The following is a 16051-nucleotide window of genomic DNA, read 5'->3' as shown; positions in this document are numbered from 1 at the left end:
CTGTGGGGAAAGAAAAGCACAGTTGAGAGTTATTTTATATGGCGATTCTTCTATCTCTTCAAGGAAAGCAACAGATATCAGGCTGAGAAGAGCAAAATCTGAGACAAGGCTGGGCTCAAATTCTGGCTTTCCCTTTTACTTGTTCTGCGACTTTCAGGAATCTATAAACTGTAAGTAATTACAGTTTGTATCTCACAGGTCTGCTGTGAGGATAAACTGGTTGATGCATGTTAAGCATTTTGGGTAACATATCACAATACTTGCTGCACTGTAAATGCTTTAAAGTATTGGTAATTATTAAATTAAATAGATAATCAAATGAACTCAAGAACATTCCTCTAATTTATGTACAGTTATGTGCCTTTTAGAACAGAGGACAAAAAAATTCTAGATCAGTGGGTCAACGACCAGCAGGTTCTAATACTATCTCTATGGGAACTCATTGCTGTTGCTTTTCATAATGTTACCCTGAAAAGGTAAGATCTGATAAATAATACCTGACATTTACTGGGTACCCACCGTACACTGGACTCAACATAAACTCTGACCTCACCTTCATAATAGTACAAAACAGCTAACATTATCTCCAATTTACAAATCAGAAAACAAGAAAATATAGGCAATTTGTCTGAGGTTACATGGCTAACAAATGACTGAATTCAAGTTCAAAGGCAAGTCTGACTCTAATATTGTACATAACTCTAGCTCCCTTTAATAATATACCATACCCATCATCTATGAAGTTTTCTGTCGTCGTTGTTATCACGTAATCACTAAGTCATATCTGACTCTTTATAAACCCATGGACTATAGCCTTCCAGGATCCTCTGTCCATGGGATTTCCCAGGCAAGAATACTGGAGTGGGTTGCCATTTTCTTCTCCAGGGGATCTTCCTGATCCAAGGATTAAACCTGCATCTCCTGCACTGCAGGTGGATTCTTTACCACTGAGGCACCAGGGAAACCCTCTACACCATTGCTGTTTCCCAACTTTACTGCCTCTTGAGTTGAGCTTCACAAACTAATCTTTCTTTCATACATTCTAAAAATAAACGGTTTCAAGCTTTAAAATGATTCACTGGTTCTACCCATCCACTTGCCCAACATACTAAATAGGTCTGTTTATTCTATCTAGTTCTTAGCATTAATAACTGAAGAATGGTCAATGGCCCCCTTATGCCTCAGATATTCCCCACAAATCATTCTTCATCTTTCCAAACTAAATGATATTTAACAACAAAAAAAACTGCCTTTATAAATTTCTCCACTTCTATGATCCTTTTTTCTAGCCATAGAGCAATAAAAACTATACTGCCTAGACATATCACCAGAAGAACACAAATCTTTTAACTTTGGACATTTCATAGAAAAGACAGCTCTTTTGCTGATTTCATTTTGCTTAAAACAGCACAATGGGTAAGAGGTGTGAGAAAAACTGACATTTTCTTATAAAATCCTGACAAAATTCCCTTTTCTGAAGAAAATCACAAGCCTTCCTTGCTGTCTCACTTGGATGACTTGGCATTTTATAACCAGGAAATACCTGAATTACTAGGGAAATTACTTTAGGATGCATTCTTTTCCATGCAAATTTTAATGCTGTTAAGAGAGAAAAAGTCAGCACTGATTTTTAGAGAAATCAACTCTTTAGTTTGTGTTTTGATTCCTTTTCTAGAAATCAGATTGACAAGTAACACCAGTCTCTACAACCTTATGCTGTACTCTTTACGCATTTTTAGTATGGAAACCACAGCTTTGGAGCAAAGTAAACTTTATCTATGAACTTTCCTTTAGCCCCAATACTTAGTGCTTATAATACTTAATACTCTTCCTCACCTCCCAACAAAGATCCCCAGATGATTGAGAAACAATTGACATTTCTTTCTGGAAAGAAAATCTATCCCCCCAAAAATGTTCCATTTCAGCTGTTCAACATTCCTACTACTTTAGTAAATAGAAAGCCAGCTGTTCTTAGATTATTCAGCCAGAAATGAAAAGTATACAAATTGCTCTGAAACATGGTGGATCAAAATGGCAATCCATCAATTCTCTACAAAGTGATAATTTGAAACAGTTAAGCAGTCTAGAAAAAGGATCTTTAAATTTAACCTTATACTTTTACAAACCTTTTGAGCATGCCATTCAACTTCTGTAACAACATCTAAAATGTCAATGAAGTCTATTACTATCTTCTGCACTTAAAAAAGAGGTGGGCTGTAATTAATAATACTATATTGTATATTTGAAAGCTGCTAAGAGAACAGAACCTCTTAAAAAGCCTCTTGATGAAAGTAAAGAGGAGAGTGAAAAAAGTGGCTTAAAACTCAACATTCAGAAAACTAAGATCATGGCACCTGGTCCCATCACTTCATGGCAAATAGATGGAGAAACAAAGTTAACAGTGATAGACTTTATTTTGGGGGGCTCCAAAATCACTGCAGGTGGTGACTGCAGCCATGAAATGAAAAGGTGCTTGCTCCTTGGAAGAAAAGTTATGACCAACCTAAACAACATATTAGAAAGCAAGAAATTACTTTGCCAACAAGACCCGTCTAGTCAAAGCTATGGTTTTTCCAATAGTCATGTATGGATATGAAAGTTGGACTACAAAGAAAGCTGAGCACCAAAGAATTGATGCTTTTGAACTGTGGTGTTGGAGAAGATTCTTGAGAGTCCCTTGGACTGCAAGGAGATCCAACTAGTCCATCCTAAAGAAATCAGTCCTGAATATTCATTGGAAGGGCTGCTGCAAAGCTGAAACTCCAATACTTAGGCCACCTGATGCGAAGAACTGACTCATCTAAAAAGACCCTGATGCTGGGAAAGATTAAAGGCAGGGGAAGGGGACGACAGAAGATGAGATGTTGGATGGCATCACCGACTCAAGTTTGAGTACTGAGTTTGAGTTTGAGTTTGAGTAAACTCTGGGAGTCAGTGATGGACAGGAAAGCCTGGCGTGCTGCAGTCTATGGGGTCGCAAAGAGTCGGACATGACTGAGTGACTGAACTGAAGAGAATAGACCTTAAAAGTTCTCATGACAAGGAAAAAAACTTTTTAACTATGTGTGATGATGATGTTAACTGGATTTATTATGATGATCATCTCACAATGCATACAAATATTAAATCATTATACCAAATGTCTAAACTAATACAATGCTATATATATCAATTTTTTTAAAAAAAGAGGTGAGTGAAGGGTATGCACTTAAGAATATACCAGATCCTCTAACTTACCGAATGTACCAATAAGATACAAATGGTATTAAATACTAAACATTCTGCAGCTTCTTTTATGCCTTTGACATTAAAAACTTTTTGATTTTTGTTAAGATTGTTTAAACCTCTAACTGGCTTATATCTGAACTGATACATTTTGAGGTCTTCTCTATTCAGCTGGACAATCTTTCCATTTTTGGTTTTTCCTGTGGTCATGTATGGATGTGAGAGTTGGACTGTGAAGAAGGCTGAGCGCCGAAGAATTGATGCTTTTGAACTGTGGTGTTGGAGAAGACTTTTGAGAGTCCCTTGGACTGCAAGGAGATCCAACCAGTCCATTCTGAAGGAGATCAGCCCTGGGTGTTCTTTGGAAGGAATGATGCTAAAGCTGAAACTCCAGTACTTTGGCCACCTCATTCGAAGAGCTGAATCATTGGAAAAGACTCTGATGCTGGGAGGGATTGGGGGCAGGAGGAGAAGGGGACGACAGAGGATGAGATGGCTGGATGGCATCACTGACTTGATGGACGTGAGTCTGAGTGAACTCTGGGAGTTGGTGATGGATAGGGAGGCCTGAGTGAACTTTGGGAGTTGGTGATGGATAGGGAGGCCTGGCGTGCTACGATTCATGGGGTTGCAGAGTCGGACATGACTGAGCGACTGAACTGAACTGAACTGAACTGAACTTGTGATCTTTTTTCTTTCATAAGAAACTCAAAGATATACCATCCCTAAAGATCAAAGGTTATTTTAAACTTCCTTAGATTTCCATAGTTATATCTCAAAATCAGCCACTACTTTAGGAGTCCCAAATTATAGCTTACTAAGGATTCTTTTGACAGAAATGCTATCTTGGAAATAACTTTCAGAATTTATTCAGTTTCCTTATTAAAATCATATACCCCAAAATAAATGGGATTTATTTCCTTCCTAGCTCTTTTGATCAAATCAGATAAAAATAGTTTTCAGTAATTTACTTTTGAATAAAAATTTAAAGGAAAATTTGCACATTTTATATTGTATAGAGGACATTTTTCTAATTTTCCACTGGATATTTGTCAAAAATATTTTTTTCAACTATTGTGACTTTGTCAATGTTCATATTTTCTATGCTCCTATCATGTTTAATGTATATTCTCCTTCAGTTTGATCAATATAAAATATATTCTAGAAAGGCAGAAGCCATATTTGTTTTATTCACAATGAGCAATGTTCAGCAAGGTACTGAATGCAGATCAACCCAGTATTCTAATGACTTTGACTGTCAGAGTATCTGTAAATCCTCACCTGAAAATGTTGAAATAACTTCAAATGTTGTTCCCAAAGTAGAAGCAACAGATGTTACTTTATCTGCACCTAGAATGTACAAGTCTCCAGATGAGGAACACTTCACAACAGCATACCTAAAATAAAATTGAGGAGTAAGCTGCTAACAATGAAAAAGGAAAAACCACAGATAACATTTTAAACGTTTCGAATCACTTCAGAAAAACTAACTAAGATTAAAAAAAGTACTATTTTCAAAGGACTTCATTCCTTACATTTCTGTTTTCTTTTCCAAAGAAGCTGGAAAATAAGGTCTTAAGTAGTATTCTCTAAAGCTTAATAAAATCTATATGAACATAAAAACTAAGTGATAATTCACTAATTTTAAGAGGATAATGAGGATGCAATAAGATCAAAATAATGCTAAAAAATGGAACTGATCCTATTTGTGGACAAAACAAAGATTGCTGTAATATACCTACTTTGATTCTGGCATGTAACAAACAGCTTGATTGGCTGGAATTGTCCAAGGCTGTGTGGTCCAGACTAAAAAACTAACAGGAGATGAACCATCTGTGAAAATAAAATTTCAAATATGCTAGCAAATCAAATGTTTTAATTCCTTAAGTTTAATAAACTCAAACAACGGATAAATCTTACCTAGAAGAGATGCCAACTTAGGAGAAGGTTTCAGGAGAGGGAATTTTACATACACTGAGCGACTGATGTGCTCCGGATTATATTCAAGTTCTGCTTCAGCCAATGCAGTCCTAAGGTTTAAAAACATTAAACATAAATATTTGGAAGTCCCACAAAATTCTCCACTTTAGCTACCCAAAACACATAAATACCTTGATGAAGGAGACCAAAACACAGGTTTGTAAGATCGATAAATCAAGCCCTATAAAAGACAAAGATATATGAAAGCTGGAATTCTGTAACAGGTAATTCAACATACTCAAAGGGAAAAAAAAAACTTTATTACCTTATCATACATTTGGTAGAAAATTCTCAACTGCTTGGCCTCGTATCTCCCATCAAAAGTATAGTAGCAATTATTCCAATCTGCCATTATTCCCCAGCGAATAAATGACAATTTCTGTTTCTCAATTGCCGCTTTGGCGAATGATCTAGCTAAAATCAATAAACAAAAAGCCTTTTGAAAATGAGTTAAAATTCTTGAACACAGTTTAGCATGTATATCTCTAAATGAAAGCATCACACACAATTTGAAAATGAGTTAAAATTCTTGAATACAGCTTAGCATGTATCTCTCTAAATGCAGGTATTACACAAAATTTAGACTATAAAAATGTTTAAAAGTAAAGTTATCCTCAAAGTTAAAAGTATTCAGCAGATAACTTACAACAAATTCTAAAATTAACTAAAATTTCAAAATTTTTAAAAATTATAAAAAAATATACAAAAATTATAAAAATTTGTCTCTTCCATTATTCAGAGATCATAAAATGATCTTACATTTAAAAAAAACAAACTGGAAAAGTTACTCTTACTTCATAATTTAAGAAAACGTCAGAGAATAATTATTTCATTACATACACACACACACAATTAATTAGTGTAACCAATCATACTGTTTCACAAGAAGTATGAGATCTTCAAAATCATATCCAATTATACAATAGTTTAACAGATAAGATCAGACGAGTCCTCCTTGACTCACTCTATTGAAGGAAAGGACCGAAAAAGAGACTTCTAAATAAATTTTAATTTAAAATTTACTTTTGGTTTAGGTATAGGTCAACAGGTTCTAGCCAAGAAAGTAAATAAAAACAATAACAAAAATAATAATTTCAAAGTTCTCACAAAAGTCAATTACACAAAATCTGAATCTTCTGTGACACAGTGGTTTCCAACTGATCTCATTATAAGTGAAAAAACAATAGCAAAAAACAAAAAGCAACAAGTGTCTTTGATAAAGTCCTGACTTTTCCAAGGAACTATGGTTTACAAATAACATTTTGAAACAGAAATAGAGATTACTTACCTTTCTCTCTAATTTCCATAGCTGAAAGATTCTGAGCTTTTCCACCAAGTTCTGATAATACTTTGATTTCAATGGGTAACCCATGACAATCCCAGCCTGGAACAAAATGTATTTTGGAACCCCTCATCATATGGTATCGATTGGCTATGTCTTTCAAAATCTGCAAAGATGAAATGATAATCATCATTCATACAAAAAGCATGTGGCCTACAACTTATGTTCTCTTAGTATCATTTTAAAACACTAATAAAATCCAACTTTAAAGGATTTATATAGAATTACCTATTAAATCAACTTATGTTCTACATAAATACAAGCATAACAAATATCTGATTTTTAAAATGTCATTAACTCCCCCAGGAAGAAATCAAATTACAAAAGATTTCAAAGTGAAAAACATTATATCCAAGATTACTAATTTTTTTTTAAGTTGGAGTATGCAAATAAGCAATCCACACTACCACTTTAAGAAATAATCTGAACTTCCTAAAAATTAGAGTAAAAAATTATAATTTGCTTTACTCTCATGGAAAAAAATTATTTATGTGAATAATCCAATATTATATATAATATTATGTATATTTAGCTCATAAATATTACAGAATCAAGGCAGAATTTATAATGCCCTTAGAGTATGAAATATTATGCTTAACTCTGTTACTACTAAAACCCTAAATAACACAGTAGATCTCTTAGTAAAGTTCTGTAACTGTTTACTAGCTCATCTTAAGATACTGCTGCTGCTAAGTCGCTTCAGTTGTATCCGACTCTGTGCGACCCCATAGACGGCAGCCCACCAGGCTCCCCGGCCCTGGGATTCTCCAGGCAAGAACACTGGAGTGGGTTGCCATTTCCTTCTCCAATGCATGAAAGTGAAAAGTGAAAGTGAAGTCGATCAATCCTATCCGACTCCTAGCGACCCCATGGACTGCAGCCTACCAGGCCCCTCCATCCATCGGATTTTCCAGGCAAGAGTACTGCAGTGGGTTGCCGGGCAGCAAATTTGAAAAAATATATATACCCACTGAAAAATGGAGGCTCAAAGGCAAAGGACAGACTTGGCTCCAGGCTCAATTCCTTCTTCCCAAAATTAAATAATGCAGTAGTCCAGAAAAATATATCTTCCCTTCCATGTCTCTCAAAAGTAGAAAAGATAATACACATTCCTCTCACAACTTCTATGTAAAACTCCTTTAGACTTCTTACCAAAGGGCAGGGGGCCTTGCAATCTGGGGGTAGTCATATAACAAAAACATTCATCTACTGATACATACTTAAGATTTGTATACTCTTTGTTATGTATATTACTTACATCAATCAATATAAATAACATCCTTTCTATTTATCCCTATTTGAAGTTGTTTTATTTATTTATCTGTCCCTTCCTGGAAAATACAAACTCTTTGAAATCAGAGCTCCCATCTGTCTTCATCTGTAAACTTCCAGCATTTAGAATGGTGACTGCCACTATTCGTAGCTCAGTCGGTAAAGAATCCGCCTGCAATGCAGGAGACCTGGGTTCGATTCCTGGGTTGGGAAGATCCCCTGGAGAAGGAAGTGGCAACCCACTCCAGGATTCTTGCCTGCAGCATCTCATAGACAGAAGACTCTGTCGGGCTACAGTCTACAGGGTCACAAGAATCGAACACGACTAAGCATATACACCCTATTCTACAAGTACTTAACTGAATAAAGGAAAGCATGCACATATGCTCTAGACTGTGGTATCTCATACAGTCCTTACTAGCCACCAGCAGTAATAAGCATCAAAACTGGCTAGTCCAAATTGAGATGTAAATATACAATATATACCACTGAGTGAAAAAAGTTAACCCCCCAAAACTGTATGATTACATTTATATAGCATTCTTGAAATGACAAAAATATAGATGTAGAGAACAGTTAAGGAGATGGTGGGAAAAGAGGGAAATAAATATAGCTATAAAAGAGCATCATGAGGGATTCTTGATGGAAATGTTCGGTATCTTGAATGTATCAATGTAACATTCTGGTTATGATATAATACTGCAGTTTTGCAGGATTTTACCACTGGAGAAATTGGGTAAAATGTATACGGAATCCTCTCTATTTTTTTCTTAACGAATGCACTTGAATCTATAATTACTTCAAATATAAACTCTAACTAAAACAAAATTTGAAAGAAATTGCTTTCAAATAGTGTGCACTTAAAAAAAAAAAAAGCACTTCAGTTCTATCCATGAAAAGAAATAAATGCTTTTTTTACCATCTGATGTAATATGCCTAATAATTTGAAAATGAGCTATCAAGCAGCATGATTTGGCCTCTGTGGAAGCTAACAAACTTTATACCAAGAAATGTGCAATATGTGTAACATCTCAAAAGTTTTAGACGTTTTCAATACAATTAAATGGTCTAATACAATGAAAGAAAGTTAAAGAAAGTGTTGGTCGTTCAGTCGTGTCTGACTCTCAGGGACCCTGTGGACTATAGCCCACCAGGCTCCCCTGTCCATGGGGATTCTCCAGGCAAGAATACTGGAGTGGGTTGCCATGCCCTCCTCCAGGGGATCCTCCCAACCCAGGGATCGAACACAGGTCTCCTGCATTGCAGGCAGACTTTTTACTGTCTGAGCCGCCATGGAAGGTCTAATACAATATGTAATACATATTATAATATAATTCTGCTCTAATAGCAACACTGACTTGTTCAATGACCAGATTTCTGGTGGTGAAAATACAGACAGATGTCCAAGGTCATGTCCTCTCCAAACTTTCCATTAAAGTACACATAAAAATAAAGGACTGAAAAAAATAGTAAATAAATTGTGGTACACTCTCTCAATGGAATGCTTCTCTACAATTATTGACAACTAAAAAGGAATCAACTACTGACATCATAACAGCATGTATGAATATCAAACACTGCACAAGTAAAAGAAGCCAGACATAGAAGAATTTGTTATGCTTCAACCTTCTGAAATTTTGCAATTGGCAAAAAAAAAAAAATTATAGCAATAGAAACCAAAATAGTGATGAGGGCAGGAAGCCTTCATTCTGGAAGGCCAGCATCACCCTGATACCAAAACCTCATTTTATCCTCCTCAAACACACCAAGAAAATTCACCTCAAGCCTTTGTACTTGGCACTGTGTGTGTATGCTCAGTACACACACGGATGCAGTGGGTTGTCATTTCTTACTCCAGGGATCTTCCCGACCCAGGGCTCTAACCTGTGTCTGCTGTGTCTCCTGAATTGGCAGGCAGATTTTTTTACCACTTGAACCACATGGGAAGCACTTAGCTATTGCTATTGTTCAGTCATGAAGCTGTGTCCGACTCTTTGCAACCGCACGGACTGCAGCACACCAGGCTTCCTTGTCTTTCACTATCTCACGGAGTTTGCTCCGTCTGATTCAGTGATGCCATCCAACCATCTCACCTTCTGTTGCCCCTTCTCTTCCTACCCTCAATCTTTCCCAGCATCAGTGTCTTTTCCAATGAGTCGGCTTGTCACATCATGGCCAAAGTATTGAGGTTTCAGCTTCAGCACCTGTCCTTCAGTTAATATTCAGCATTGATTTCCCTTAGGATTAAATGGCTTGATCTCCTTGCTGTCCAAGGGTCTCTCAAGAGTTTTCTACAGCAACACAACTCGAAAGCATTAATTCTTCGGCGCTCACATCTGCACATGACTACTGGAAAAACTATACCTTTGACTATATGGGCCTTTATCAGCAAATTGATGTCTCTGATTTTTAATATGCTGATCATAGCTTTTCTTCCAAGGAGCAAGCATCTTTTGATTTCATGGCTGCAGTCACCATCCACAGTGATTTTGGAGCCCAAGATAATAAAGTCTGCCACTATTTCCATTTTTTCCCCTTCTATTTGCCATGAAGTGATGGGACCTGATGCCACGATCTTAGTTTTTTTGAACGTTGAGTTTTAAGCCAGCTTTTTCACTCTCCTCTTTCACTTAGCTATACTTACCCCAAATACCCCACAGCTTACCCCCCTGCTTCCTTGAGGACCTTACAGGAATGTCATCTTTTCAGTGAAGGGGGCATCCCAGATCAATTCAGTAAAACTGCACTTTGCCCAACTGACCTGCCCTATTAGTTTTCCCTTTCTTATATTTTCTTCTAAAGTACTTATTATTACTATCTCTTAGTCAGTTTGGGTTGAGAAGAATTTCTATGTGTGTGTATACGTCTGTCTGTATGTGTGATTGTGTGTGTGGTGGGGGGCAGGGGGGGTTCCCACACATACAACCAAGCAATTCTTGGACATCAGCAGAGTGTCTGAGAATTAGCATAAATGGGGTGGCATAAATAGGAGAAATGTCTTTCTCACTATTCTACAGGCTGTGGAGTCCAAGATCAAGGGGCTGGCAAATTCAGTATCTGGTAAGGGCCACTTTCTGGTTCATAGACCCCCATTTTCCCCACTGTAACCTCACATAGCATACAGGGACAAGGGAGCTCTGTGACCTAATCATCTCTCAAAGGCCCCACCTCCACACACCATTAGAGATTAGGTTTCAACATATGATTTGCAAGGGGAGGGAGACAAATATTCAGTCTCTAGCAACTACCTACCATATTAAACATTTTACTTATCCTTCTGTGCCTTCCTGTTTAGATCACAAGCTCCATGAAAACAGGACTTATCCTTATTTTGTTCACTGTTATCCCCAGAGTCTAGACAATATCTGGCACATAACAGATGCTCATTAATTATTTATTGAATAATATGATACTTATTAACATAAAATAAGTTCAAAGCAAATACCAGTGATGTTATTTTTCACACGGTACTAAAACTGTTCATTGCTGCTTTCTATTAAGACATTTTAGTTTATGTCAATGCAAATTTACATAATTGCTGTAATGTTAGAATATACTCTTTTCCAAAGTGTATTTAAATAAAGATTTTCCCCCACATCTTATATCCAAAATTATAAATTACCTTATTTAAAGCATGTCCAACATGAGGGTCACCATTTGCATAAGGAGGTCCATCATGAAGACAAAATTCAGCCTTCACTTTTCTTTCTCTTTGCCAAGAATAAAGTTCTGAAAATCCACATTTCTGTTTAAAAAGAACAACAATGTCTGCATATCACATAAACACATACACTTTAATCTTGCCATAAATAACACTCAGCACCAGTTTATTTCCTATCACATTCCAATATCTTCAACTCTAAAACACAAGGTGAGTTTTCTAAAATGCACATCTTCCAATTAGAAAATAAGTTTAAGAATGTTTTATTAAAAAAAAACTTCACTCCTTCTAATAACATAAAAAATAAATAAAATACACATCTGAGTACTTATCTTTTAAAAGTTTTCAACAGTTACCCTGCAGACTTCAGTTTAAAGTCTAAGCTCTGTATGAAGGTGTACAGCACCCTAAAAGGTTTGTGCTTAGTCTCTCAGTCATGTCGGACTCTTTGCAACCCCATGGGGTGTAGCCTGCCAGGCTCCTCTGTCCATGGGACTGTCTAGCCAAGAATACTGCAGTGCGTTGCCATGCCCTCCTCGAGGGGATATTCCCAACCCAGGGATTGAACGTGTGTCTCCTGCACTGGCAAGCAATTCTTCACCCCTGCACCATCTGGGAAGCCCTACAAAGGTTTAGTACCACAGAATTCTTGGTCATTGTCTCAGAACTCCATCCCCCTCCACTCCATGTTGAAGGACTTGTAGATTCCCCACCACACACACACACACACACACACACACACTTTCTCTCATATCTTATTCCTGTTATGCTCTGGCCTCAATACTTGCTACTCTCAGTCTGGAAAAACACTGATTGCAATCCCACTCCCCTTCCCTCATCTTCTGTGTGACGATGGCCAAGTCACTTTGCCTTTGTAGGCCTATTCCCTCATTTGAAAAAAAAAAAAAAATTAATAATATTCAACCCACCAAGCTGGTGTGAAGATTATACAAGAAGGTATCTGAAACTGTCACAATTTCAGAAATACAGAAGGTACTGGATGGAACACTTAAAAAACTAGATGGCCAAAACAGGCTTATGAGTCTGGAACTCTGAGAGCTGTCATAAGAATATTTAAGCTAAGCATATTTCAGTTCAGTTCAGTTCAGTCGCTCAGTAGTGTCCGACTCTTTCCGACCCCATGAATCCCATATATCCAAAATATCAGGGATTTTTAAAGACCCTAGAATTACACAAACTAACAAGTGAATTTCTGGCCTTAGAAAGTTCAGTTTAATACAGGAGACAGAAGCACAGGTGAGGAAGAGGACTGAGACGAAGTAACCACAGCTACCTGACCCTTCAAACAAGCCACCTTCCAACTAAGGACCTATTGATACCATAAAAGTGAACTTCAACTTCTTCTCAGGATCGCATTATTTATATGTGTACATGTTAATTTACTTTAAACAAAATCACTGGACAAGAGCCCAAATTCGACTAGTTTTGTATAAGCTAAAACTGGCATTTGTATTCCATCCATGCTATCTGAGCATAGCTGTTTGACCGCTGGACTTGCCTGGTGGCTCAGACGGTAGGTGGGTGGCTCTGCCTACAATGCAGGAGACCCGGCTTAGCACTCCGGTCTGGAACCCGCCACCTCTAGTGGACTTGTCTAGAGGTTTCTGCACCTGTGTTTTCACCCAGAACAACCTGTGGGAAGTGCATGATTCCCACTGGTCTGATCGCAACACCTCTGGCCCAAGAGGGCCTGGAGCCTGCGGCCGGGCCTGCCTTGCCCTGCCCTGGATGTGGGTGGCCCAGGCGTGGCTCCAGGGAGGGCCCGTGACCCCTCCCGAGGCCCCGCTCCCGGCCCCCGCGGAGCACAGGCCCGCCCGTACCTGCTGGATCTCCAGCTCCGTGTCGGGCTGCTGGCGGCCCAGCAGCTTCATGGGGAAGCTGGTCTGCGGCAGCAACACCGTGTCCCGATAGCTGCCATTACTCGAGTTCTGCGGCTGGTTACTGGCCCCGGTGACTGACCGCACCAAAAGGCTCCCAGTTGTCCCTCGCCAGCGAGGTCGACAAGGAAGGCGGGGTGGCACCCACAAATTCCAGGCCGCGGCCAGGGCCGCTTCCCCCGGACCGCGAGGGCGCAGCCCCCAACGCATGGCGGGCCAGGCCAACCCCAGCGTCCGGGAGGGCGCCGGGGCCTCGGCTCCGGCCGGGCTTTGTGGGAACGGGGAGCCTAGAGTACGGAGACGAGCCTTACGGGAGTGCGCACGCGCGCGGGGCGGGGAAGAGGCGGGGAGCGCAACGCGGCCCGGGGAGCGATCCACATCCGGATCTTGGCGGCAGCTTTCCCGACTACGAGGGCGGGAAGAGGTGTGGCCCGCGCCACAAGCTCACGTTTCAATCATGGCGCGTTCCTTTTAAAGTTTACTTTATTTAATTCAGTATAACCAACATTACCACTTCAACATGTAATTAATATAAAATTATAAATGTAATATTTTACATTCTTTCTCTTCATTCCAAGTCTTAGAAAATTGCTGTGTAATTTACACATACAGCGTATCCCCATCCATTTGGACTGCAATTTGCCAATTCAGTTCAGTCGCTCAGTCCTATCAGACTCTGACTCCATGGAAACTGCAGCACGCCAGGCTTCCCTGTCCATCACCAACTCCCAGAAATTGCTCAAACTCATGTCCATCCAGTCAGAGATGCCATCCAACCGTCTCAGCCTCTTGTCATCCCTTCTCCCGCCTTCAATGATCCCGCCTTCAATCAATGTTAACATCAGGGTCTTTTCCAGTGAGTCAGTTCTTCGCATCAGGTGGCCAAAGGATTGGAGCTTCAGCTTCAGCATCCTTCCAATGAATATTCAGGACTGATTTCCTTTAGGATTGACTAGTTGGATCTCCTTGCAGTCCAAAGGACTCTCAAGAGTCTTCTCCAACACCACAGATCAAAAGCATCAAGTCTTCACTGCTCAGCTTTCTCTATGGTCCAACTCTCACATCCATACATGACTACTGGAAAAACCACAGCCTTGACTAGATGGACCTTTGTTGGCAAAATAATGTCTCTGCCTTATAATATGCTGTCTAGGTTGGTCATAGCTTTTCTTCCAAGCAAGCATCTTTTAATTTCATGGCTGCAGTCACCATCTGCAGTGATTTTGGAGACCAAGAAAATAAAATCTGTCACTATTTCCGCTGTTTCCCCATCTACTTGCCATGAAGTGATGGAACCGGAGGCCATGATCCTGGTTTTTTGAATGTTGAGTTTTAAGCCAGCTTTTTCACTCTCCTCTTGCACTTTCATCAAGAGGCTCTTCAAAAAAAAAAAAGAGGCTCTTCGGTTCCTCTTCAGTTTCTGCCATAAGGATGGTGTCATCTACATATCTGAGGTTATTGATATTTCTCCTGCCACACGATGGAATATTACTCAGCCTTAAAAAAGAATGACATTTTGCCATTTGCAGCAACAAGGATGAACTTGGGGGTCATTATACTAAGCGAAATGTCAGAGAAAGGCAAATATTGTGTGATATCATTTATATATAGAATCTAAAATATACAACAAACTAGTCAATAAACAGAAAAGCAGACATAAATATAGAAAAACTAGTGATGGCGGGCAATATAGCAGCAGAGAGAAAAATGTTATTATGGGATTATAAGAAACTCTGCATGAAATTTTTGAAAATTGTAAAGCACTATAGAACTTAATGAATCTTCCTTCAATTTAAAAAACTGAAAAGAAAATAAAGCATATGAAACTAGGGCGAAAAAAGCAAAGGCCTGAGCAGATGGCTGTGGAGTCTTTCAGTTTTTTTCTGTTTGAGCAATGAGACTGTGGTCATGGATTATTTAATTTTAAAATGTTTAAAAATAAAGTATATTTATTAATATGAAGGATACCTTTAACAATGCAAACTCCCTGTTTCCTTTGATAATTTTTCTCACCCTGAATTCTACTCTGATAAAAGAGTGGGTTTGGCTTTCTAATGAATCAGAAAATTTGTCTTTAAATGGATGAGTTTAAACAATTTACCTTTATTGTTGCAACTGATACCTTTGCTATTAACTCTGCCATATTATTTTATTCTGTCATATTCTAATCATGGTGCCATGCTTTTGAATACTGGGAAGAAAAGAAAAAGAAAAAAAAACAGTGCTGTTTTCACCACAGGTCAGCTCTCCCGTGCACCAGAAATACAGCCTAAATAAATACACAGACAATTTTTGTTTTGGCTTGTTTTAACTTTCAGCATTGCAATAAAAATCGTAATTAGGTTGGGTTGTTGTTGTTGTTGTTTTTTCGATGCTTAAAAAAAAAAAAACTAATATGATACATTCTACTAGGAAGACAATCTTCCAGGACTTATCATCAGGCAAATGAAAGTCACAGGCACTTTTATGAATCTGGTAAAGTGCTTAAAAAAAAAAAAAAAAGTAAGCGCTAGTAACACACTTCTGCATAAAATTTTCTTTAGGGGAGCAAAGGTGGGGGTGTCCAGGACGCCCAAGTGTTGGAGGTTACGCAGCTGGCCCGCCGCCGCAGGGCGCTATCAATAACCCGACAAGTATCTTAAGGATGAACTGTGCGCACAAAGTGGATTGGAG

General features: G+C 38.6%; 1 protein-coding gene across 1 annotated transcript in view; it reads right to left on the bottom strand.

Annotated features, from left to right (window-relative positions):
* Window positions 1-13707, bottom strand: part of IARS2 (isoleucyl-tRNA synthetase 2, mitochondrial) — a 44094-nt gene extending 30387 nt beyond the window's left edge. The window contains exons 1-8 of the mRNA XM_027564472.1: window positions 13322-13707; window positions 11442-11564; window positions 6494-6653; window positions 5471-5619; window positions 5337-5386; window positions 5146-5255; window positions 4968-5058; window positions 4507-4622 (exon numbers count right to left, since the gene is read on the bottom strand). Of these exons, the coding sequence (XP_027420273.1) occupies window positions 4507-4622; window positions 4968-5058; window positions 5146-5255; window positions 5337-5386; window positions 5471-5619; window positions 6494-6653; window positions 11442-11564; window positions 13322-13588 (1066 nt within the window). The 5' untranslated portion in view covers window positions 13589-13707. The remainder of the gene's footprint in view (window positions 1-4506; window positions 4623-4967; window positions 5059-5145; window positions 5256-5336; window positions 5387-5470; window positions 5620-6493; window positions 6654-11441; window positions 11565-13321) is intronic.
* Between the last annotated feature and the right edge of the window lie 2344 nt (window positions 13708-16051).

The sequence above is a fragment of the Bos indicus x Bos taurus genome, chromosome 16 (genome assembly GCF_003369695.1).
Source record: "Bos indicus x Bos taurus breed Angus x Brahman F1 hybrid chromosome 16, Bos_hybrid_MaternalHap_v2.0, whole genome shotgun sequence".
NCBI lineage: Eukaryota > Metazoa > Chordata > Mammalia > Artiodactyla > Bovidae > Bos > Bos indicus x Bos taurus.
The sequence above is the reverse complement of the archived record's forward strand: the minus strand, read 5'-3'. Positions and strand labels throughout refer to the sequence as shown.